The 17748-nt window shown below is 35.1% G+C and overlaps 1 protein-coding gene across 1 annotated transcript; it reads right to left on the bottom strand.

The window, feature by feature from the left end:
* Nucleotides 1–1446: 1446 nt before the first annotated feature.
* LOC141677468 (uncharacterized) lies at nucleotides 1447–16013 on the bottom strand. Its single transcript, XM_074483413.1, has 11 exons — nucleotides 15654–16013; nucleotides 14609–14705; nucleotides 13365–14240; nucleotides 13177–13280; nucleotides 11103–11276; nucleotides 9824–11003; nucleotides 8458–8943; nucleotides 8049–8377; nucleotides 6081–6179; nucleotides 5853–5978; nucleotides 1447–3459 (listed from the first exon to the last, which is right to left on the bottom strand). The coding sequence occupies exons 1-11, from the start codon at nucleotides 15750–15752 to the stop codon at nucleotides 1708–1710; spliced, it is 5322 nt and encodes a 1773-aa protein (XP_074339514.1). The 5' UTR covers nucleotides 15753–16013; the 3' UTR covers nucleotides 1447–1707.
* Between the last annotated feature and the right edge of the window lie 1735 nt (nucleotides 16014–17748).

The raw sequence follows: 17748 nt of genomic DNA, 5'->3' as shown, positions 1-17748 counted from the left end.
TTTTGTGTGGATTATTTATTGAAATAATAAGAGTTTTAATCATCTTTACGCATCTATCTTCTTCTTCCCTTATCTTTCAGTTTTTATTCGGCAGCCGTCTGATTTCTTCATTTAAAATCGTCATCTTCACCAACTCGATGCTGAGTATATTTCTTCTTCCTTTTCTTCTCTTCGTAGCCTCAAACCGTGTGTTTGATTCGTCAAATTTTGACCGGAAAATTGCCGATTTTGATCGAAAATGGCAAAAATGTTGTATGCTCCGATTTTGCTCTATAATATTTTTTGGTTGCCTTCTAGCAATTTATCGGCGAAATTGTCGATTTCTATAACGCTGCAATAATCTTATAACTCTTTTACTTATACATCTGAAAAACTTTAAATTGGTTAGTGTAAGAAAAATGATTCACCTTACCATTGTAAAATATTAATGTAACCCTAATGAACTTGATATTTTAATATTTTATTATATATATTCAAAATCTTCAAACCAGTCTTAGTTTATATTCGATTTGGCCATATAATAAGAATCTCAACTTTATTATAAACCCTCTCATAACCCACTATTATATTCATATACAAAAAGAATATCTATTATATTTTTTGGGTTTAATACTTGATACACTAACATTTTCATTTTCAAATTAGTTAACATATTAAATTTATTTACTGAAAATAAATTTATTTTATATAAAGTCTTCAAAAAAATAAGAATTTAGTATATATACATGCAAATATTATTAAATTTTAGATATCTAATTATAGGTTGTTAGTATTCAATTATAAATAGTAACATATATAAAATTATTAATTGTAATGAGTTAGGTGTAATTAATATATGTTATTAAATATGACAATTATTTATATTTATAAATAAGTGGTAATAATGACCTAAATGTAATTAATATATGGTATTAAATTTGACAATTATTTGTATTTATTATTGAGGGGTAAAGTAGTCATTTGGAATAAATTGTCTCACCTAACTCCCTATTTGCTCTATTATATATATAATAGATAATATATATTCAGAATTCTTGAATAAAACTACTTTTTTCAGTACGCGGAAATTCAATTAATCAGGAACAATCATTCTCTAAATTGGAGTACAATACTGGAACACAAACACTGCCTTGGTTGTGTGGTATTTCATTGCTCTAATATTTATGGAGTATCAATTTCTCAGAAGAAATATCTGTTGACAGGAAAAGAGATATATTTTAAATAAATATTATACTACTGTTTTAAATCCAGACTTTAAACTTTATACCATCACTGTCTTTTGCTGAATCAATACATGATTTCATTTTTGTTCTTTTTTGAAACGGACTATATGCATACCCAAATCGTAACGTAAATTTTGCATCGGTTTAAGAGAAGACATCAAACTATGTGACAACTTATTTTGGGTTCATTTGAGTTTGAATAATTTGATACGAAAATGTAACCTTTTCAAAAGTTCAGCTTCTTAAGATTTCAAAATGTAGATCACTGCCAGTAATGCATACATCCAACTATATATGTAGCAAGAAACCGGTTCGATTAATTACCGGAAAACCCATCATAAGGAAGGGTTTGTGTGTCTATTTTACTAAAGGGGAAAATATCCCAAGCAACTCCTCCGGAAACTCTCTTTCAATCTGATCTCAAACTGCTAAAAAATACATTTGCTGCCAAAAAAAATTTAAACCATATTTAAAACATACTATGTCAATCTATTTCTATTCCCCTTCTTGCTGCCTCGCTTTTGACTGCATTTTCATCTCCTGTAATCTTGCATTGAGAGAGATACGAGTTCCACAATTTTAAGGAGAATGGATATACTGTTAAAGCTCTCTGGTGGAAACTAAGAGAAATGGGATGTATATTATCGAGATCATGCAAAACACTGGCTGCCTCTACCCACACATACTCTGGTGCCACTGGAACAGTCCTAAAGAGTGCATTAACCAAAACAGAACTTGCCCAATACGACACAGAAGATGTGACAACAGCAGAGCTGGAGGTTCTGCTTAGCAACTTGCAAACAGATATAGCTAGCTGATAATTAGCAGGAAGGATCTCCATTACAGATTCAACCAAATCAGCAAGATCTGTCAGTTTATCAAATGCTCGTGGTAATAGCAGTGGGCCATAGCACACTTGAAGCACCAAATTCACCAGAGAAATATCGGAAGACGCTGGATAAAACACGTTGTTAACTAACTGCTGCACTCGTGCTTTCTGAATACTCTGAATGAACTTTCTCGACAACAGTTCTGTGGTGGGAAAAGCATTGGAATTAGCTAGATAACCTTTCAGGATATTTAACATTCCACTAGCTGGAGTATTTTTTAATTGTGAATCCTCCGTCAGCCAGAACATGGCATGCTCTCTCACACAGTACTTGAAATTCTCGGCAGAAGCACACTCTAAGGCCCTGTCAATGGCAGAGCGTGCTGCAGTCCAATCATTCTGCAATAGCTTATAGATGGAGAAATTAAGCAGCCCGAATGAAAGATCAGCATCCCTGGAGCTACTAGCGTAAGCATCAGGATTTTGCGACCCAGGGGACTTTTCACCATCCAGAGTATCTAATATTTTATTTTGAGAACACTTTACTTTCCAAACAGAATGAAACCATCGATCCATTAATGTTTGTGCATAACTCTCTCTCCCACTTTGGAGGGCGCATTCCGCATACTGATTCCAGATACACTGAAAACCTGGGACTTCTTCCAACCAGTTACTAAGAGCGCTTTCAAACCCAGCAAAACACGCATTTTGCGACTCTACTTCATGTGCTCGTGCCGCCATTAAAGCAAGTTCCGCACAAGACGGGTAAAGTTTAATGTATCTGTCCAACAAAGTCTTACTACAATCGAAGCCTTGGAGCACAGCTACACACCTGACATGATTAATGGCAAACAGTTGTTCTGCTTTACAAGCAGTTTCAGTTTCACTTCCATGTGATTCACAATCTTTGTCCAGTTCTAGAGATTTCACTGCCATTTCCAACAAGCTGACTGCCTGCTGCTTCTCATCCGATGTTAACTGAGTTGACACCCATTCCAGTGCTGATAGTTCTTTCTGGCATTCGAACTGTGACACCACAGCATCAGGCAGTTTTTTGTACAAGTTCAGGTACACACAACAGACCCAGAAAATACATTTATCTGAAATACTTAAGCATGCAACAACGTCAGAAAGTCCATAAGGTTCACAAGAATTCATTCTAGAAGGAAAGAGTTCATATAATTTCTCAAGAGCTTTGACAACTTTTCCGGAGATACATAATGTATTCATCATCTGCAGAAAAATATCCAGGATGCATTCGCTAGAATGTACTGCATCTTTAACAGGAGATTCATTGTGAGAGAGTGCTGTTAAACTGGTATCGTATGCAATCAATCTATCCTCGAGCTGTTCACGACTATTAATGTACATAAGCCAAAGTTCATATGATCCTCTGTTGTTTTCAACCTGATACACAGAGTGCTCGCATATTAAACATTCACATTTTCAGATTAAAGAAACATGGATCAGATTATAAGATAATCAACATAAACTTTAATTACGATAAGAGCAGCTCTAAACAGGCATTACAACTTTAATTGGGGAAGCGAACAGGAAACAAACTTGAAGCTCTTAAAATTGATAAGAATTAATTTAAGAAATGTACAGTACATAAGATTCTTATAAATATATAGAGAAAATGCCGAAAATGGCACAAAAATATGTATGACTGTCCAAAATAGCACCTTATAATTGTTTGGCCTGTGTTAGGGATGTTATAGAAAACACCATGCCACAAGAGTGCAGCAGGTCCAACAAACAGAATGGCACGTGGTAGGGCCTCTTTACTATGATTTGGTTTGTGAGAGAACACCAGCTAACATATGCATTTAATGCGTCAGACTGTAAACATAGTCTGGTTATGCGTTGAAGCTACAAACGCATTATATATATGGGTTAACAATAATGAAGTCTAAGCTTTCTGCAACAGGAACGCATGCTTAAATTCCGTTTCTGTGTGACACATGTAGTACATGCGTTACTGAAGTGCCATTCATGGGCCATGTTTACACGGAATGCTATTTTGGTCACTTCTATTCAAATTTGTGCCAATATGGGCCATAAGCCGAATATATATCACTAACAGTTCAACGTGTACGACACATAAAGGTGTTTCTAATTCACTTATCTTTCCACAAGACCTAGACAGCGCACAACATTCTATTCGGTTCTGCTTATCTATTATGTTCATGCATAAGCCCAGAAGCTTGGAACTACTTGCTATGAATCTGTGGACTGCTCGAAAAACTTATACAACATGTAGTGAACTTGTTTCTACACTAATCCCCACTGCCACCTTTTGGGGTCTGAAGGTAATCTTAATGAATGTCACTTATCTGGTGGGAATAGAGACTGTAGATAAGGACAATTTATTTAATTTGCAGAAAGGCGAGTTAAATAGCTAAAATGAACCTTCCTGTCAGTGTTTGCCCAGGAAAAATAATTATCTTTATGGAAATTAAGATTATAAATGCAAATGATATTGTTATACGTTGCGGAAAGGTGACTACTTGAAATTAAGCTTTCCGTTGGTGTTGCGCAAGAAAAATACATGATCGAAGGTTCAAAGAACTTCAAAATTCAAAGCCTTGTACGTTCATTTTTCTAAATGATAACTAGGTTCAAAATTTTAAAAATAGCATTGCTTCAGGGGCTCATAATAGCAAGCATATGGAGGCACGCGTGATGGCATATTCAATTGGAAAACTTATAGGCTCTCAGCCTTTAAGGTGTTCTTAGGACTGATAGCTTGATGAAGTTGATGAAAAATCATTACAAAGGGTGTACCCAATCCACTCAGCTTCTAGTGCTTACCATACTGAAAGATCATTCCAAAATGCTATATATGAATTCTACCAACTAATTTGAACAAGGGATGCAACACTGTAGTACACGGTCACATTACCAATTTTACAGCTTTGTTGCATTGATAAATGGTGGTCTATCATATTCATATTCATTAAATTTATCGTACTGAATTAGCCTAAGCCCCGCCATATCACACTACTGTATGCCATCTCTCATTTTACTTAAGATTCAAACCAACTCTTTTTGTTACATGGTCAAAGTATTCTGTGTAAGTGGCCCCTTAGGCCCTTAAGAGAGTGAATCTCTCAGCCCCAAAGAGTACGACTCTCTAGGTAGAAGAGAGATAAAGTTACTGTGAACTGTGAAGCAATGTGTAATGTATTTTACTCTCTTTCAAATACCAATAGAATAGGGTATAAAAGTCATCAGACCTGACTGGGTGAGTACTCAAATAGTTAAAATCAAGTGTCAACAATTCTCTATAGTTGACACCATACAATATATTGTTTGTATATACAATATTGTCACCTGATGCAGAGAAGCCAAATAAAATCGCTATTAGTTGACTCTGTTAAAATTGTTTTTTAGCTAAAGGGTAATAATTATAAGCTATTACTATATTATATTATTAGAAATATACTTGATTAGTTAGATATGAAATAAGTTTAACATTAAGATGTAGGTTTTCGCTGGGAGATGTTTCCTTTCATCTAGCATTTTACTTGTATTCCCAGTCCCAGTTGGAATTTCTATATTAATCAGAATTTGAATTGCTAAAATTATGTATTTTATTCTTCAAAATTTGTCTATTTTGGGAGTATTATCTGATAAGTCATAAGAGTCTCCAAATCACCAACCCTAGACTTTGTTCATCAAGTGATATCAAGGCAGCAGCTTTCTGCTGCGCAGAAGTTAAAATATGTTCCTAAGTACCAAGAATTGGTTATCAAACTACTATTCCAGGGCAACAAGGGTAAAAGAAATGGACATACCGCATATTTAAACATATCATCCTTTCCGATTGACTTCTGATTGCAATAGTAAATGTGCAAATAAACAATCCATAGAACTGCAGATTTTGGATCTGCTTCAAGAGCTCGAGCAAGTACCTTAAGAGCCTACATGGTTTAAAAGACCACAGATTAGGACAAAAGTATGTTTCTGATATTAAAACAATGCTATCGCATAACAACCTTCATTATAGTTAGAAATATGAATACCTCAATCCGACCCTTTTGCTTATTAGCCTCCTGTCCAAGAATAACTAGAGCCGTATCAAGAGATTCATCAATATCGATCAACTGGTGATTTGGTTGACTCTAAGCAAACACCAGCAAATGAGAAGATCAGAACATTTATAAAGATGAATGGAAGAAAGATAATAAGCCTTCTGAAAGTTAAAACGATAGAAAGATATAAGAAGAATATCAACAATTATTAGTAAATACGTAAATAAATTCCACATCTAAGAACTGAGAAAGCTAACCAGCATGCAGCTGCTATTAGACACAATAATCCTAATTACTACTATCGTGTTAATATGTGACTAGATATCAATTTGAATAATCAAACAAACGGGTTGATGGTAACTGATAATAAAATATGGACCAATGATTGTCAAATTTCAAAATGATTATGTAAACTGAATCGCATACACCTAACTATGAGATATTCTCTGTACAAAATCATATAAAGCCAAATATAAAGGATATTAACCAAAGAAGCAGGAAAGTTTGGAAAGGGAAAGTAACAGTAAATCCTCTTTGCAGTCATTTCTACCAATTCATCTATCCACCTTGTCACAGTAGTCATATTTCGACATCCTGAGAACTGGAAAGAAAATCTATCTTATTACTTCTCACAATGAATTAGACATTTAGACTGACTGGTTTGGGCCACACCTTCGGGCACTGAGCCCAAATAAGTAAAGGTTTTCCCAAGTTCCTATGACACTAATTTTATGTCAGTATGTGTATGTCACACTGTTACTAGATTGAAACACCATCATATCACTTTATCAGGTTATCTGAATTTTCAAGACAATATTTATTTTAATGGATGACATATTTCTTCTCAAGTTTTTCTCTATCTACAGCAAACCTATAAATTTATAACTTAAAGAAAGGCTGATAATTTATATTCATAATATCTATACCAAACTTGTTCTGGGGCTAAAAGAATTATACAAAAATATTGTAGCATAGTATGGAGTATGGACTACCATATTAGATAGGGCAACTGGACAAGCACAGTGAAAACACCATTGATTCGGTACAAAAAAATCATGAAAGCAAGTCCAGCCGGTACAATGTATAACAACTCATTCAAAATTTTAAGTTACTATATCTGGAATTACATAACTCGCTATGTAACACCCGAATCCCACATCGAGGAGATTGCGATAATTCGTTCAGTTTACAAGGCAAAGTACTACTACTAAATCCACCAACAAATCATGATCTTTTGGGGATCTGTGGTAGGCTTGTGGATTACCCAAGTTGTTGCATTTGAGCCCTCGGGATTTGACCCAGGTTGTCACACGCTAATACGTTACCAACATAGAATCCACAAGATTAAGTTATTACAGATTTTAGCTTATAGGAATTTACACACTTTTCTTGGAAAAATAGAAATCATAGATTATGAGGTCCTATAGCACTTAATTTTTCTAATTCTTTTCTTTTGGTCTATACAGAGTACTTATGCCTCCCCTGAGGCGCGAACCCTCAAACTCTTCTTACCAAGAGAAGAGGGGTATCCACTAGCACTAGGCTACAGTGTTTTTACATAGTTTCTTTAATTCTTGTCCTTCAATACCATGCCAACAACTCATACCCATTTCCCACCAATCTCTGGTTTGTCTCATTCCAGAAATAATTAAACATTTTTTAGCCCCTGAGGATTAATTTTACACGTCGCAATATGATGAATGGTCTGATTTAAACATCTCTAGCTTTCATTTAGGATCACTTTAAGAAAGAAAAAAACAATCATAAGAATCAATGACATTAAAGAACTACCAAGCAAAGGAATGAGCAAACTAAGATTCAAATCCAGATATACACAATATAGTCTTTATAAACAGGCTGATAACTGCAATCTGATTTTTAGAGGAAAACACACACACACACACATACATATATAACACACAAAAGAGAATATACAGAAAGATGGAGGTGGTAACAAACCATGCCCTGTAGGCTGTGGAAGTATGATGATTGCCTGTTCCAACTACCATATGACTCAATACGAGCACCGGGGCCATGCAAAAATGGCTGGTCTAAAGGCAAACCTGTTGGAAGCAAACTTGAAAGTACTAAGGTAGCACTGAAATTCTTTTGCCAGCAACTTGTCTCGCTTCGTCCTAGAACAGATTTACATGCACGCAAATCAGCTTTCATAATGTCTGAGCAGACCAGATATGACGGGGGAGCAAACCCAAGAAGATCCAAGGCCTTGGAAAATTTTGTTGTGTCAGGAGTCATCATTCCAGGTGTTGTTGCTAGAACTTCGCCCTCTGCACAAGAAAAAGAATTTTAGATGATAATTGGGTCATTGTCATTCTAGTGCACCGGAACAGTCATAGAATAAACATACCAATAGCATTATCTATGTTCGGATTTCTGCAAGAGTGATCTCTGACATGTTGCCATGGACACTCATCATCGTTGCATTTTCCTCGTAGTTCAAACATGCAAAGTGGCCAGAGGGGGTCTATATCAGGATTGCAGGAGTAAAAGCCAACTTCTTTAAAACATGTATCCATTGAGGTATCTTCCCTGGGAGTTGAACTTGAACCAACCGACTCTATTTCACAGTGACTATCATCACTGTTGTTTTTCTCATTAGAATATGGGCCAGTACTACTATTCTCAGTATGTGTGTGAACTAAGCTAACCACATCTAAAACCTTCATGTGAACAAATGCACTCTTCAGAACAGGATACAAGGCTTCAATCGCAAATTTGTTGTCTAAAGGAACAGCAGTAGAAGTAGATCCTAAATTTGAAGAGAAATTATCAACATTGCAATTAGCCTCGATCTGCACAGGGAGCTCAGATAATGTTCCTTCTATCTCATTGCCTGAAATCAATAATACCAAAAATGTACCAGAAAAATATTACACGAGTACATATAACTGCAAGAATGACTGAGCTCCATATTTAATGTGTTCTACCCCCACCTGGCCGCCTTATGTTTAATGGTATATCCCGTGGGCTAAAGTAAAATGCAAGGGGAAAGGAATATTAACTATAATTAAGTAAAAAAAGAAAATAAATTAAACAGCCATGTATTCTCATATTGATAAATACATATATACAAGTAAAAAAGAAGTTACATATTACATGAAATTGGAAACTGAGAGTGAATGGAGAAACATACAACTTGATAGGTGGAATACCTTACTCTTCTTCCAATCTAAAGAAATGTATTCCCACCCATGGACTCTTATTATAAGCATATCCACATTATGATACTGGCCATAAGAGTTTAGAAATAAAATATAAACCAGAACACAGAAGGCTTGTCCTATCCCAGCAACTTATGACCTATAAATCATCAGCAGAACAAATGACAATTTTTTCTTTTTCCATGCACCTTAAAGATCACAGCTGATACTGGATTAACAGTTCACAATCTAAAAATAGACCATTCTGGATCACTTATTACGAAATGGCAACTACAATACAATGCAGCTGTATATGTTTAAGTACACTAGTATCAGTATGTAAGCAGATCAACGAGAGAATACAAAACGAAACCTCCAACTCACAGAGCATTACCAAGGCTAGTATGAGATATACAACACATTTTGTCCAAGGTTATATGGTTCTTATAATATTCGCTATCCTACTACAAAATTGTCTCCAAATTTAGATCAGGTAAAGCTTTCGTGTGTTTGTGTGGGTTAATACAAGGTGTCAAGGTCATACGTGTAATATCTGCTAGTGAGATAACGTACCTCCAAGATCAATAGATAGATCTTTCTCTGCATCACATGATAGTAAGGTTCCCGTGCTCCGCTCATGATCACTGCTTTCTGTTACATCTTTTGGTTTCTGTCCCAGCCCCCTCTTATTTAGTGAACTATTAACTCCTAGCCTGGCAAACAGTTGAGATCGTAGAGATGCTTCGAGAAGTAAAGAATCTTGAGAACTATCTAAATTTCTTGATTCATCACATATGAGTTTCCTATCTTCACCAGATATAACTTCCCTTCTCTGATGTCCTAAATTGGAATCTTTCACTTCATGATCGAATAGAAAAGCCTCATCACCTTCCTCTGCTGACAAGTTAGAATCGCTGGACTGAGACCCAGCAGCATTTATCTCAGCATTGTTCTCTTCAGGTTCTGATGTACTAGTATTAGGATCTCTTCTGGGCTCAACAGCCAAATCTTGTTCAGCCTCATGCTGACCAGATACTTTATGTTGAAAGGCATTGTCAGACCTACCATTTCTGTCATTTTCACACTGATTGTGAGCATAGAATTGTAACTCCTTTTCGCGGCCTGATGGTTCTACATGCAGATTAACTTCAGGCCTGTCATTGAAGGAAACTAGCCTTTCACCAAGGCGATCATGTAGACTTCGCGACCAATACATACTAGTATCAGGCTCACTGCTGGGATCAACAGCCAAATCTTGTATATTCTCTTCAATACCAGACACATTTTGTTGGGTTACATTAGCAGATCTAACAACTGAAACATTTTCTCCTTGATTATGAGCAAATAATTCAGACTCCGCTCGATGGCCTGATGGTACTACATGCAAGTTAGGATCAGCCACCTTATTGAAGGAATTAGGCCCCTCACCCTGTTGGTCACCTAGACTTGAAGACCACAACATACTTGGATTATCCATCATTAAAGATCGCAATTGGGCTGAAAAGAGTTCTCTATTACGGTAAAGATGAGCACATCTACTGTTAGCCTCCATTGTAGCTCGTTGTGCCCTGCGATAAGCTTTTTGGGCTATTCTTTCTTCTATTTCACACTTATTTCGATACTCTTGCGCTTCCTCCAGCTCCTTGTCATGCAGTTCTTCCATCTCCATTAATCCCTGTAGGTCCGTGTTGGTAATTCCTGAGACGTTCAGATTGCCTAAAGAATTCCAAATGTTTAAATTGCTCTGAGATGTCTACATAAAAGAAAAAAATGATGTCATCCGCAACCAGAAGCAAATCAGAGAACATCAAGAAGTTAATAGAATGCTGAAACGAAAACTCTAAAAACATACATCAAATTTCACCACATTTTTATTTAGGATGTGGTCAGGGCACACTTGATGTGCATCCTTCAGTACAGGCCCTATAGCCTTTTCAGCAGATCTGAATTCATTAATTGTTTTGTTAACAGAAATGAATGGGGGTTTATAATGTGTCCCAACAGGATGCCCCAAATCTGCAGTGTACTGCAAAGCAACAACATGAATTTAGAAATATAGATGCTCGAAGAGAATAATTCAATTTATTTGTACTTCCATTTTTTTACTCTATATAAGCATATTCAGCATACCAGAAGCTTAGAAACCAAAGAATAATTAGCACCTAAAAAAATTAATCAAGAATTAAAAGAAGTAAAAATATAGTTGAAGGTAGGGAGTTGCAATATAGAAATTGACTAGGTTTAAACCTGCGAACCTGATACTTAAAGCAAAAGTTGCAAGCCACCCGACTGAAAGCTTCCTTACTCGGTCACAATTCAAATCAAGAAGTTGCAGACCCTAATTGAGATATATAACCCACTTCGCAGATGGAGTGAACCCTAGATCTAAATGCATAAGCCTAGTTCGAATCAACTTTCTTCTAATCAAGCATGTTTTTTATGTTTAGATATTTAACTTCAAATTAATGGTTATGATCTAAAGTTTTAGTCAATGTTCGTGATCATTTTTTAGCTCTTCAAAACACATTCAATATCCAGTTCACCTACATTTCTTGCATATCTTTTCACGTCGAAACCTGCTTTGTGGTTGGGCTTTCGCCTTTAAAGAACGTCTGTCATTTAATTTTCCTAAATAAACAATATGAAAAAGTGGATATTGTTTAACCATATCAATTGCAGCATTAACTTCTCAGCAAAATTGATGAATAATCTTTTATTGCCTCCTTAGCAAATTGATGATAATCTTTTATTGCCTTCTTATGTACCTGAAATCGCAATTTAGACTAATAGATACATGAGTACTAGTAATTATTAGTATTCTACATGTTGGGCCCACCGTAACAGAGTTGTTTTAACTTTCTAGTCTTTTATAATGAGTGTCTGATTAGGGTTGCATACTTGAAACCATTTGAGCAACCCTGATAGATCAGAAATATGTAAAAATGTAACCATAATAACATCTGCAAACAAGCTTAAACCACCTCAACTAGAAATAAGTACAGATACAGACACGTGGCGGAGGAGCACGGCACATGAATAATTAATTTTAGGCAAAATCACTGTACACATTTTTCTGTTTTTTCATTTCTACTTTTTCTTGTTTTTTATTAATATAAAATAATGTTTGATCAATTAACAAAATTGATTTATAAATCACATAACGTGTATCAAGCTACCAACGTATAAGGCAAACGAGCAACACGTGACTTGCAATACCTCGTTGAAGCCCAAGCCTAGAGCAGTAATCTGTAGTTGGCATGAAAAGGCAATTTGCAAGAAATGCAAGTGAAATGGAGATTACTTACGCTTTACAGAGCCAAGAAATATTGACCAATGTTCACTAAAACTTTAGATCATAATCGCTGACTTCTAGGTTAGATATTTGAATATCCAAAGCATACTTGATTAGAATAAAGCCCATCTGAACTAGGCTTATGTATATAGATCTAGGGTTCACTACATCTGCAAATTGGGTTATATCTCAATTAAAGCCCGCGACTTCTCGGTATAGATTGTGGCCAAGTAAAGAAGCTTCCAATCCCAAGGTCTGTACTTAGGCTGGGAGTGTCAGATTTGCAGGTTTAAAGCTTCTAGTCAATTCCTAAAATTCAACATGCTAATTTCAACTATGTTTCTATTTAACAATTTTATCCAGTTTCTCTGGTTTCTAAGCTTTTGCCTCCAACTACATCTTAACAAAAGACTGAAAAAAAATGAACGTGTACGAATAGTAAATGCATTAAACTCTTAACACTTCTATTGCTTTAATGGTTTGACGTGGAACATTCTCTTAACTGTTATAGATGTGTAACAATTATTGTAACCAATGTCCCGTCTGCTAGGCCCAACATATTAACCGGTTGTTCCACATACCTAAGAGTGTTGGCAGAAAATATATAATGGATTTCTGAACCATTACAACTTACTGGTGTCTTATCGGAAGTGTCCACAGGCTTATTTACACCTATTATAAGACCCTCCAACTGAGCAGCATGGTTACAGAAACTCACGTCAGTGATGCTAGAAGTACCTGCATAGTCATAAACACTATCACCAGTGCACTCGTACTAGTACTGATGGAGAAAACATATATAGTAAAACTGTAAAAGAATACCATTTTTCACAATATTAGAAGCATCGCCTGCCGAAGCAGAGCAACAATTATTCTTAGCTCTTTGAGGTTGACTTGTTCCCAGGGCAATCTCTTCATAGGAGGAGCAACAATTATCTATAAACGGCTGACCACATTTCTCCAAAACAACATTCTCTGATACTAATGTTGAATCTGAATGTGGAACATTTTGCCTGCGTTCTGTGGTCACTGAGCATGCATGAGATTCTTCAAACTTTAGGCGCTTCCTCTCTGGCTCATTTACTTCATACTGTCCAAGTTTATCATGAGCTTCTCTGTATATCTTAGTGGGTCCGGTGCTTAAATTTGGGGCACTATCATTCTTACAAGCACCAGAAGGTGATTCCTTCTTTTTATCCACTTTACGCTTCAACTCATTCTCTCTAATTGCAATAAGCTGCCGTAGGTCTTGAAGTTTACTGCTGTTTAAATGAATATTCTGGGTACGTCCATGCTCCTGTTCAGCTTTGTTTATGTTATTCGAAATGATGTTATTTTTATGCCCACCATTCTTAGAAAGTAGTCTACCAGTTTTCATCATTGATGAGATGGAAGTGTGACCTGGTGACACTTTTCTAGGTAAGATGGCCTCTTTTCTAGTATTCCCTGCGAGCATTTTAGAAGATGAAGCAGCTGGTACTCTTCTACTTCTAGCCTCTCCAAAGGTATCATTTCTTGCTTCAGATGCATTTTTCCGCCTATGGTCCTCAGAATCACTGCCACTGTCATCATCCGAAAAGCTTATAACAAACGGCACTCGATTTTTCTCAAATTTCTTCTGATGATTTGGCTGAACATAAGATCTGGAAGCTTGGCCAACAAACTCCTCACGATTATTGGTCGAGACAGATTTTAATGCTATGTTGGCAGGAAAGATCAGAAAAAATATTTAGTAACATATTAAAATACGTAAAAACAAGATGCAATGATTATCTACTCAGCACGATTTAAATATTTCTTTAGACAACAAAATTTCATATATTATCTACAATAAACAAGCATTAGATTTTTCAAAGATTTCTAGATCCCTTTCTACGTGTGAACATTAACTTGTAAACAAAATGTATCATCCTCTCCTGTTGACAGCAATAAAACAAATTAAGACTCTAATCCAGTTAAATAGTTGAGCAGAAATATCCCGAACCAATGCTTCTGCACATAGCACCTAGGGTGCTCTACGAGGCTAGCATCACATCACTAAATAAACATAAACCGACCAGCCTTACCATGTTGTAGATCTCTTCTAACCAAAGCAGGCCCAGTTTGCGCACTTTGACGTGAAGATATATCATCGAGCTGAGAAGATCTGTGACGTGGCCGTTCCTGCAAGCATTACACACCAAAACCAGTGTAAAAAACAACGAACATTAATTAAATCCTTGGGAAACCAATGCACGGAACACAAGTCCACAACAAGCCTCAAATCTTAATACAGTCTGTAAAACATAATCATGTCCCAGATCTTCCGAAAAATAAATAGCATGATATTTAACCAGATTTTCATACACTGTTAATTAATGCCAACATATAAAAAAAACCCAATATAAAACACATAAATAATCCCAGTAAAAGCTATCTTAAATTGAAATACCGCCAAAATACCAAACATAAAAATATAAACCAGCAACATACTTAGAACAATACTACAAAACCCCCAAAGAAGAACTCTCCTCGATACACTTCCAAATACACTGAGAAATCAAACAGCTGTAAGCTTTAAACTAAGATAAACAAACACAGCGGATAAAACCCTAACAAGTTATCTGCGCAAAACTTGTTCAGAATCGAGAAACCAACACAGATACTAAACACAAAACAAAATCAGCGACCGCTCTCGCACAATTTCGCAAAACCCAAAAGAAAATCTTACAAAGTTATCAGAATCGAGATACCAGTAGAGATACTTAACACAAAACAAAATCAGCATCTTATTTTCGAATGCGTGTCTGAACATTTTATTTCAAATGTTAAGAATTCATTGGGAGACGGAGGGAGAACAAGTTATCTGCCTAAAAACCTATCGAGAATCGAGTTACCAGCACAAATACTAAACACAATACAAAATCAGGAACAACTTACCAAAACCCTAACCAATCACTCTCTTCGAAAAAATTCCACATAAAGTAACAGATCAAATCTTTATAACAAATCAATCTGTAATTACTAATGGTAGTAGAAAAACACAAATCAAGGATCACAGATATATACACACACATTCAGAGGGGAAAACACACATGGATACATACGAATAAACTAGGGTTTGGAAATTACGTCATCGTCGGAAGATGACGAAAGCTCGCCTTCTTCTTTGTTTTTTGCCGGAAATGTTTCGCCGGAAGCTTTTCTGAGCTGCACAGCCTTCTCCTCCATTCTGTATGTATATGTATGTTTATTATTATTTTATTATATAAAGGTCTACAACTTGTATACTACTATTATATAAGCTATCTCTCTCTGTATTTATATTATTATTATTATATATGGAAAGTAAATTTTATAAGCTTTCTCTCTCTAGATTCTCTCTCTACAGGGGTGGTTATTGCTCTAATGGTGATTCAATGAAATAAACAACCATCTCTGTCTTGTACAGATGGTTAAAGTGCTGAAATGCCCTCGATGTCGTCGATTTTGTTGAAGATCTGCTTTCTTTTTTGCCTTCGTTTTTGTCGCTTCTATGATAATAATGTTGGGTATCTCAATTTGTACAAGATACTTCACTCACACTTGAGTATCTCATATAAATTGAATATTTCACGGACAGTTGGATATCACATCGGCTAAAATTGGCCAACTTTTCAGAAATTGGTCATTTTTGTTAATTTTATATTAAAATAGGCTAAACTTGTCATTCACCATTTTTAATTCGCCTTCATACGTACTGGTTCCCAAATACTCTCTCTTTTAAAGCATCTCCAAAATTTCAATATATCCAATTCATTGTAAATAATAATATTTTATTTATTTCTTCATTTATATCACATTTAGCATTCTTTAGGTCTAATAATTGGCATCCTATGAGTTGCCTAGATGGTCCCAGAAAATAATATAAATTCTTCATTTATATCACATTTAACACCTTTTAAATCCAATGGTTGACACCCCATGTGAGACGGGGGTGAGAAAAAAAATCAAAAAAAAATCGAAATTAAACTGAAACCGGACAAAACAGACATAAATCGAGCAGAGTAAAACTGATCTGAAACTGAAATCGAAAAATAAAAAACTTAACCGAATTAAAAGGTTTCGTTTCGGTTATAGGTTCTCACCGAATCGAAAACACTGAACCGAACTAATTATAAATATTAGTACATAAATAATATTGATTTATATAATTTACATGAACTATTTACATTTGTTTTTTCTCCAATTATGTTATTTTCAGAAATTTTAAGTTATTTAACTTATTTTAATGTTTATGATATGTATCTTGTTACATTTCATTTAACCTGTTTTCCCGGCTAGCAAGGTTAGACATTATTGTTAAGTTGTGGTCTATTATACTAATAAATAGTAATTGATCTTGATATGAGAACATGGTTGAGTTTAACTTGTATTGTAGTTTTTTCTTTTGTAAACTCTACTTCCTACTAAGTTTGAGCTTCCTGGAGCATCAAGTTTGCACTTTATGTTTTCATTTAACAGTCTTGTGGTTATATTTTTTTTCTTGTCTTTTGTCTTTGAACAAAATATTTTGAATATTGTAATGTTTGCGGTATGTAAAATTAAAACATAAAAATACATTTTTAATTAAGTACATTTATTTAGTTTAAGTGGATTTTTTTTCATTTCATCCGGTTTTACAACCGAAACCGAAACGTTACGAACCGAACCAAGATTTTTGAAATCGAAAATGAACCGATGATTTAGTTGCGGTTTTCAATTTTAAAAATCAAAGATTTTTTGTTCTGGTTCCGGTTTTACCAAAAACGGAGCCGAACGGGCCCCCGCTCTCCCCTAATGTAAGTTGCCTACATGGTCCCCAAATAAATAATATAAAAAGCTATATGTAATATAATGGGTAAGAACTAAGTGTGAGCAAAAAATTGAAAAAATTTGAAACCAAAAACGAAACCGCTAAAATTCGAGGAAACCCGATCCGGTTAAAACCGAACTGAAACTGAAAAATTAAAAACTGAAATCGAAGCGTTAAAACTGAACCAGAATACCCGAAACTGATCCGAAACTGAACCAAAATACCCGAAACTGATCCGATAATTAAAAGAAATAAATATATATATATATAATATAAATTTATAAAATTAATACATATATATTATAAACATACATAATATATTAACAGCTTCACCTGAACAATAAATTAAATCATAAATATAGTGTTTCTTACGTGCTTAATTAATATTATTCT

Source organism: Apium graveolens, chromosome 8 (genome assembly GCF_009905375.1).
Source record: "Apium graveolens cultivar Ventura chromosome 8, ASM990537v1, whole genome shotgun sequence".
NCBI lineage: Eukaryota > Viridiplantae > Streptophyta > Magnoliopsida > Apiales > Apiaceae > Apium > Apium graveolens.
Note: the sequence above shows the minus strand (reverse complement) of the source record. Positions and strands in the feature narration are given on the sequence as shown.

What these genes read in the sequence shown, in the direction of transcription:
- LOC141677468 (XM_074483413.1), bottom strand. Translation starts at nt 15,752, where the DNA reads ATGGAGGAGAAGGCTGTGCAGCTCAGAAAAGCTTCCGGCGAAACATTT. An exon ending in CGTCATCTTCCGACGATGAC is followed by an intron (nt 14,706 to 15,653) that starts GTAATTTCCAAA and finishes TAATGCTTGCAG; the next exon opens with GAACGGCCACGTCACAGATC. An exon ending in TCTATCTATTGATCTTGGAG is followed by an intron (nt 8,944 to 9,823) that starts GTACGTTATCTC and finishes TATTGATTTCAG; the next exon opens with GCAATGAGATAGAAGGAACA.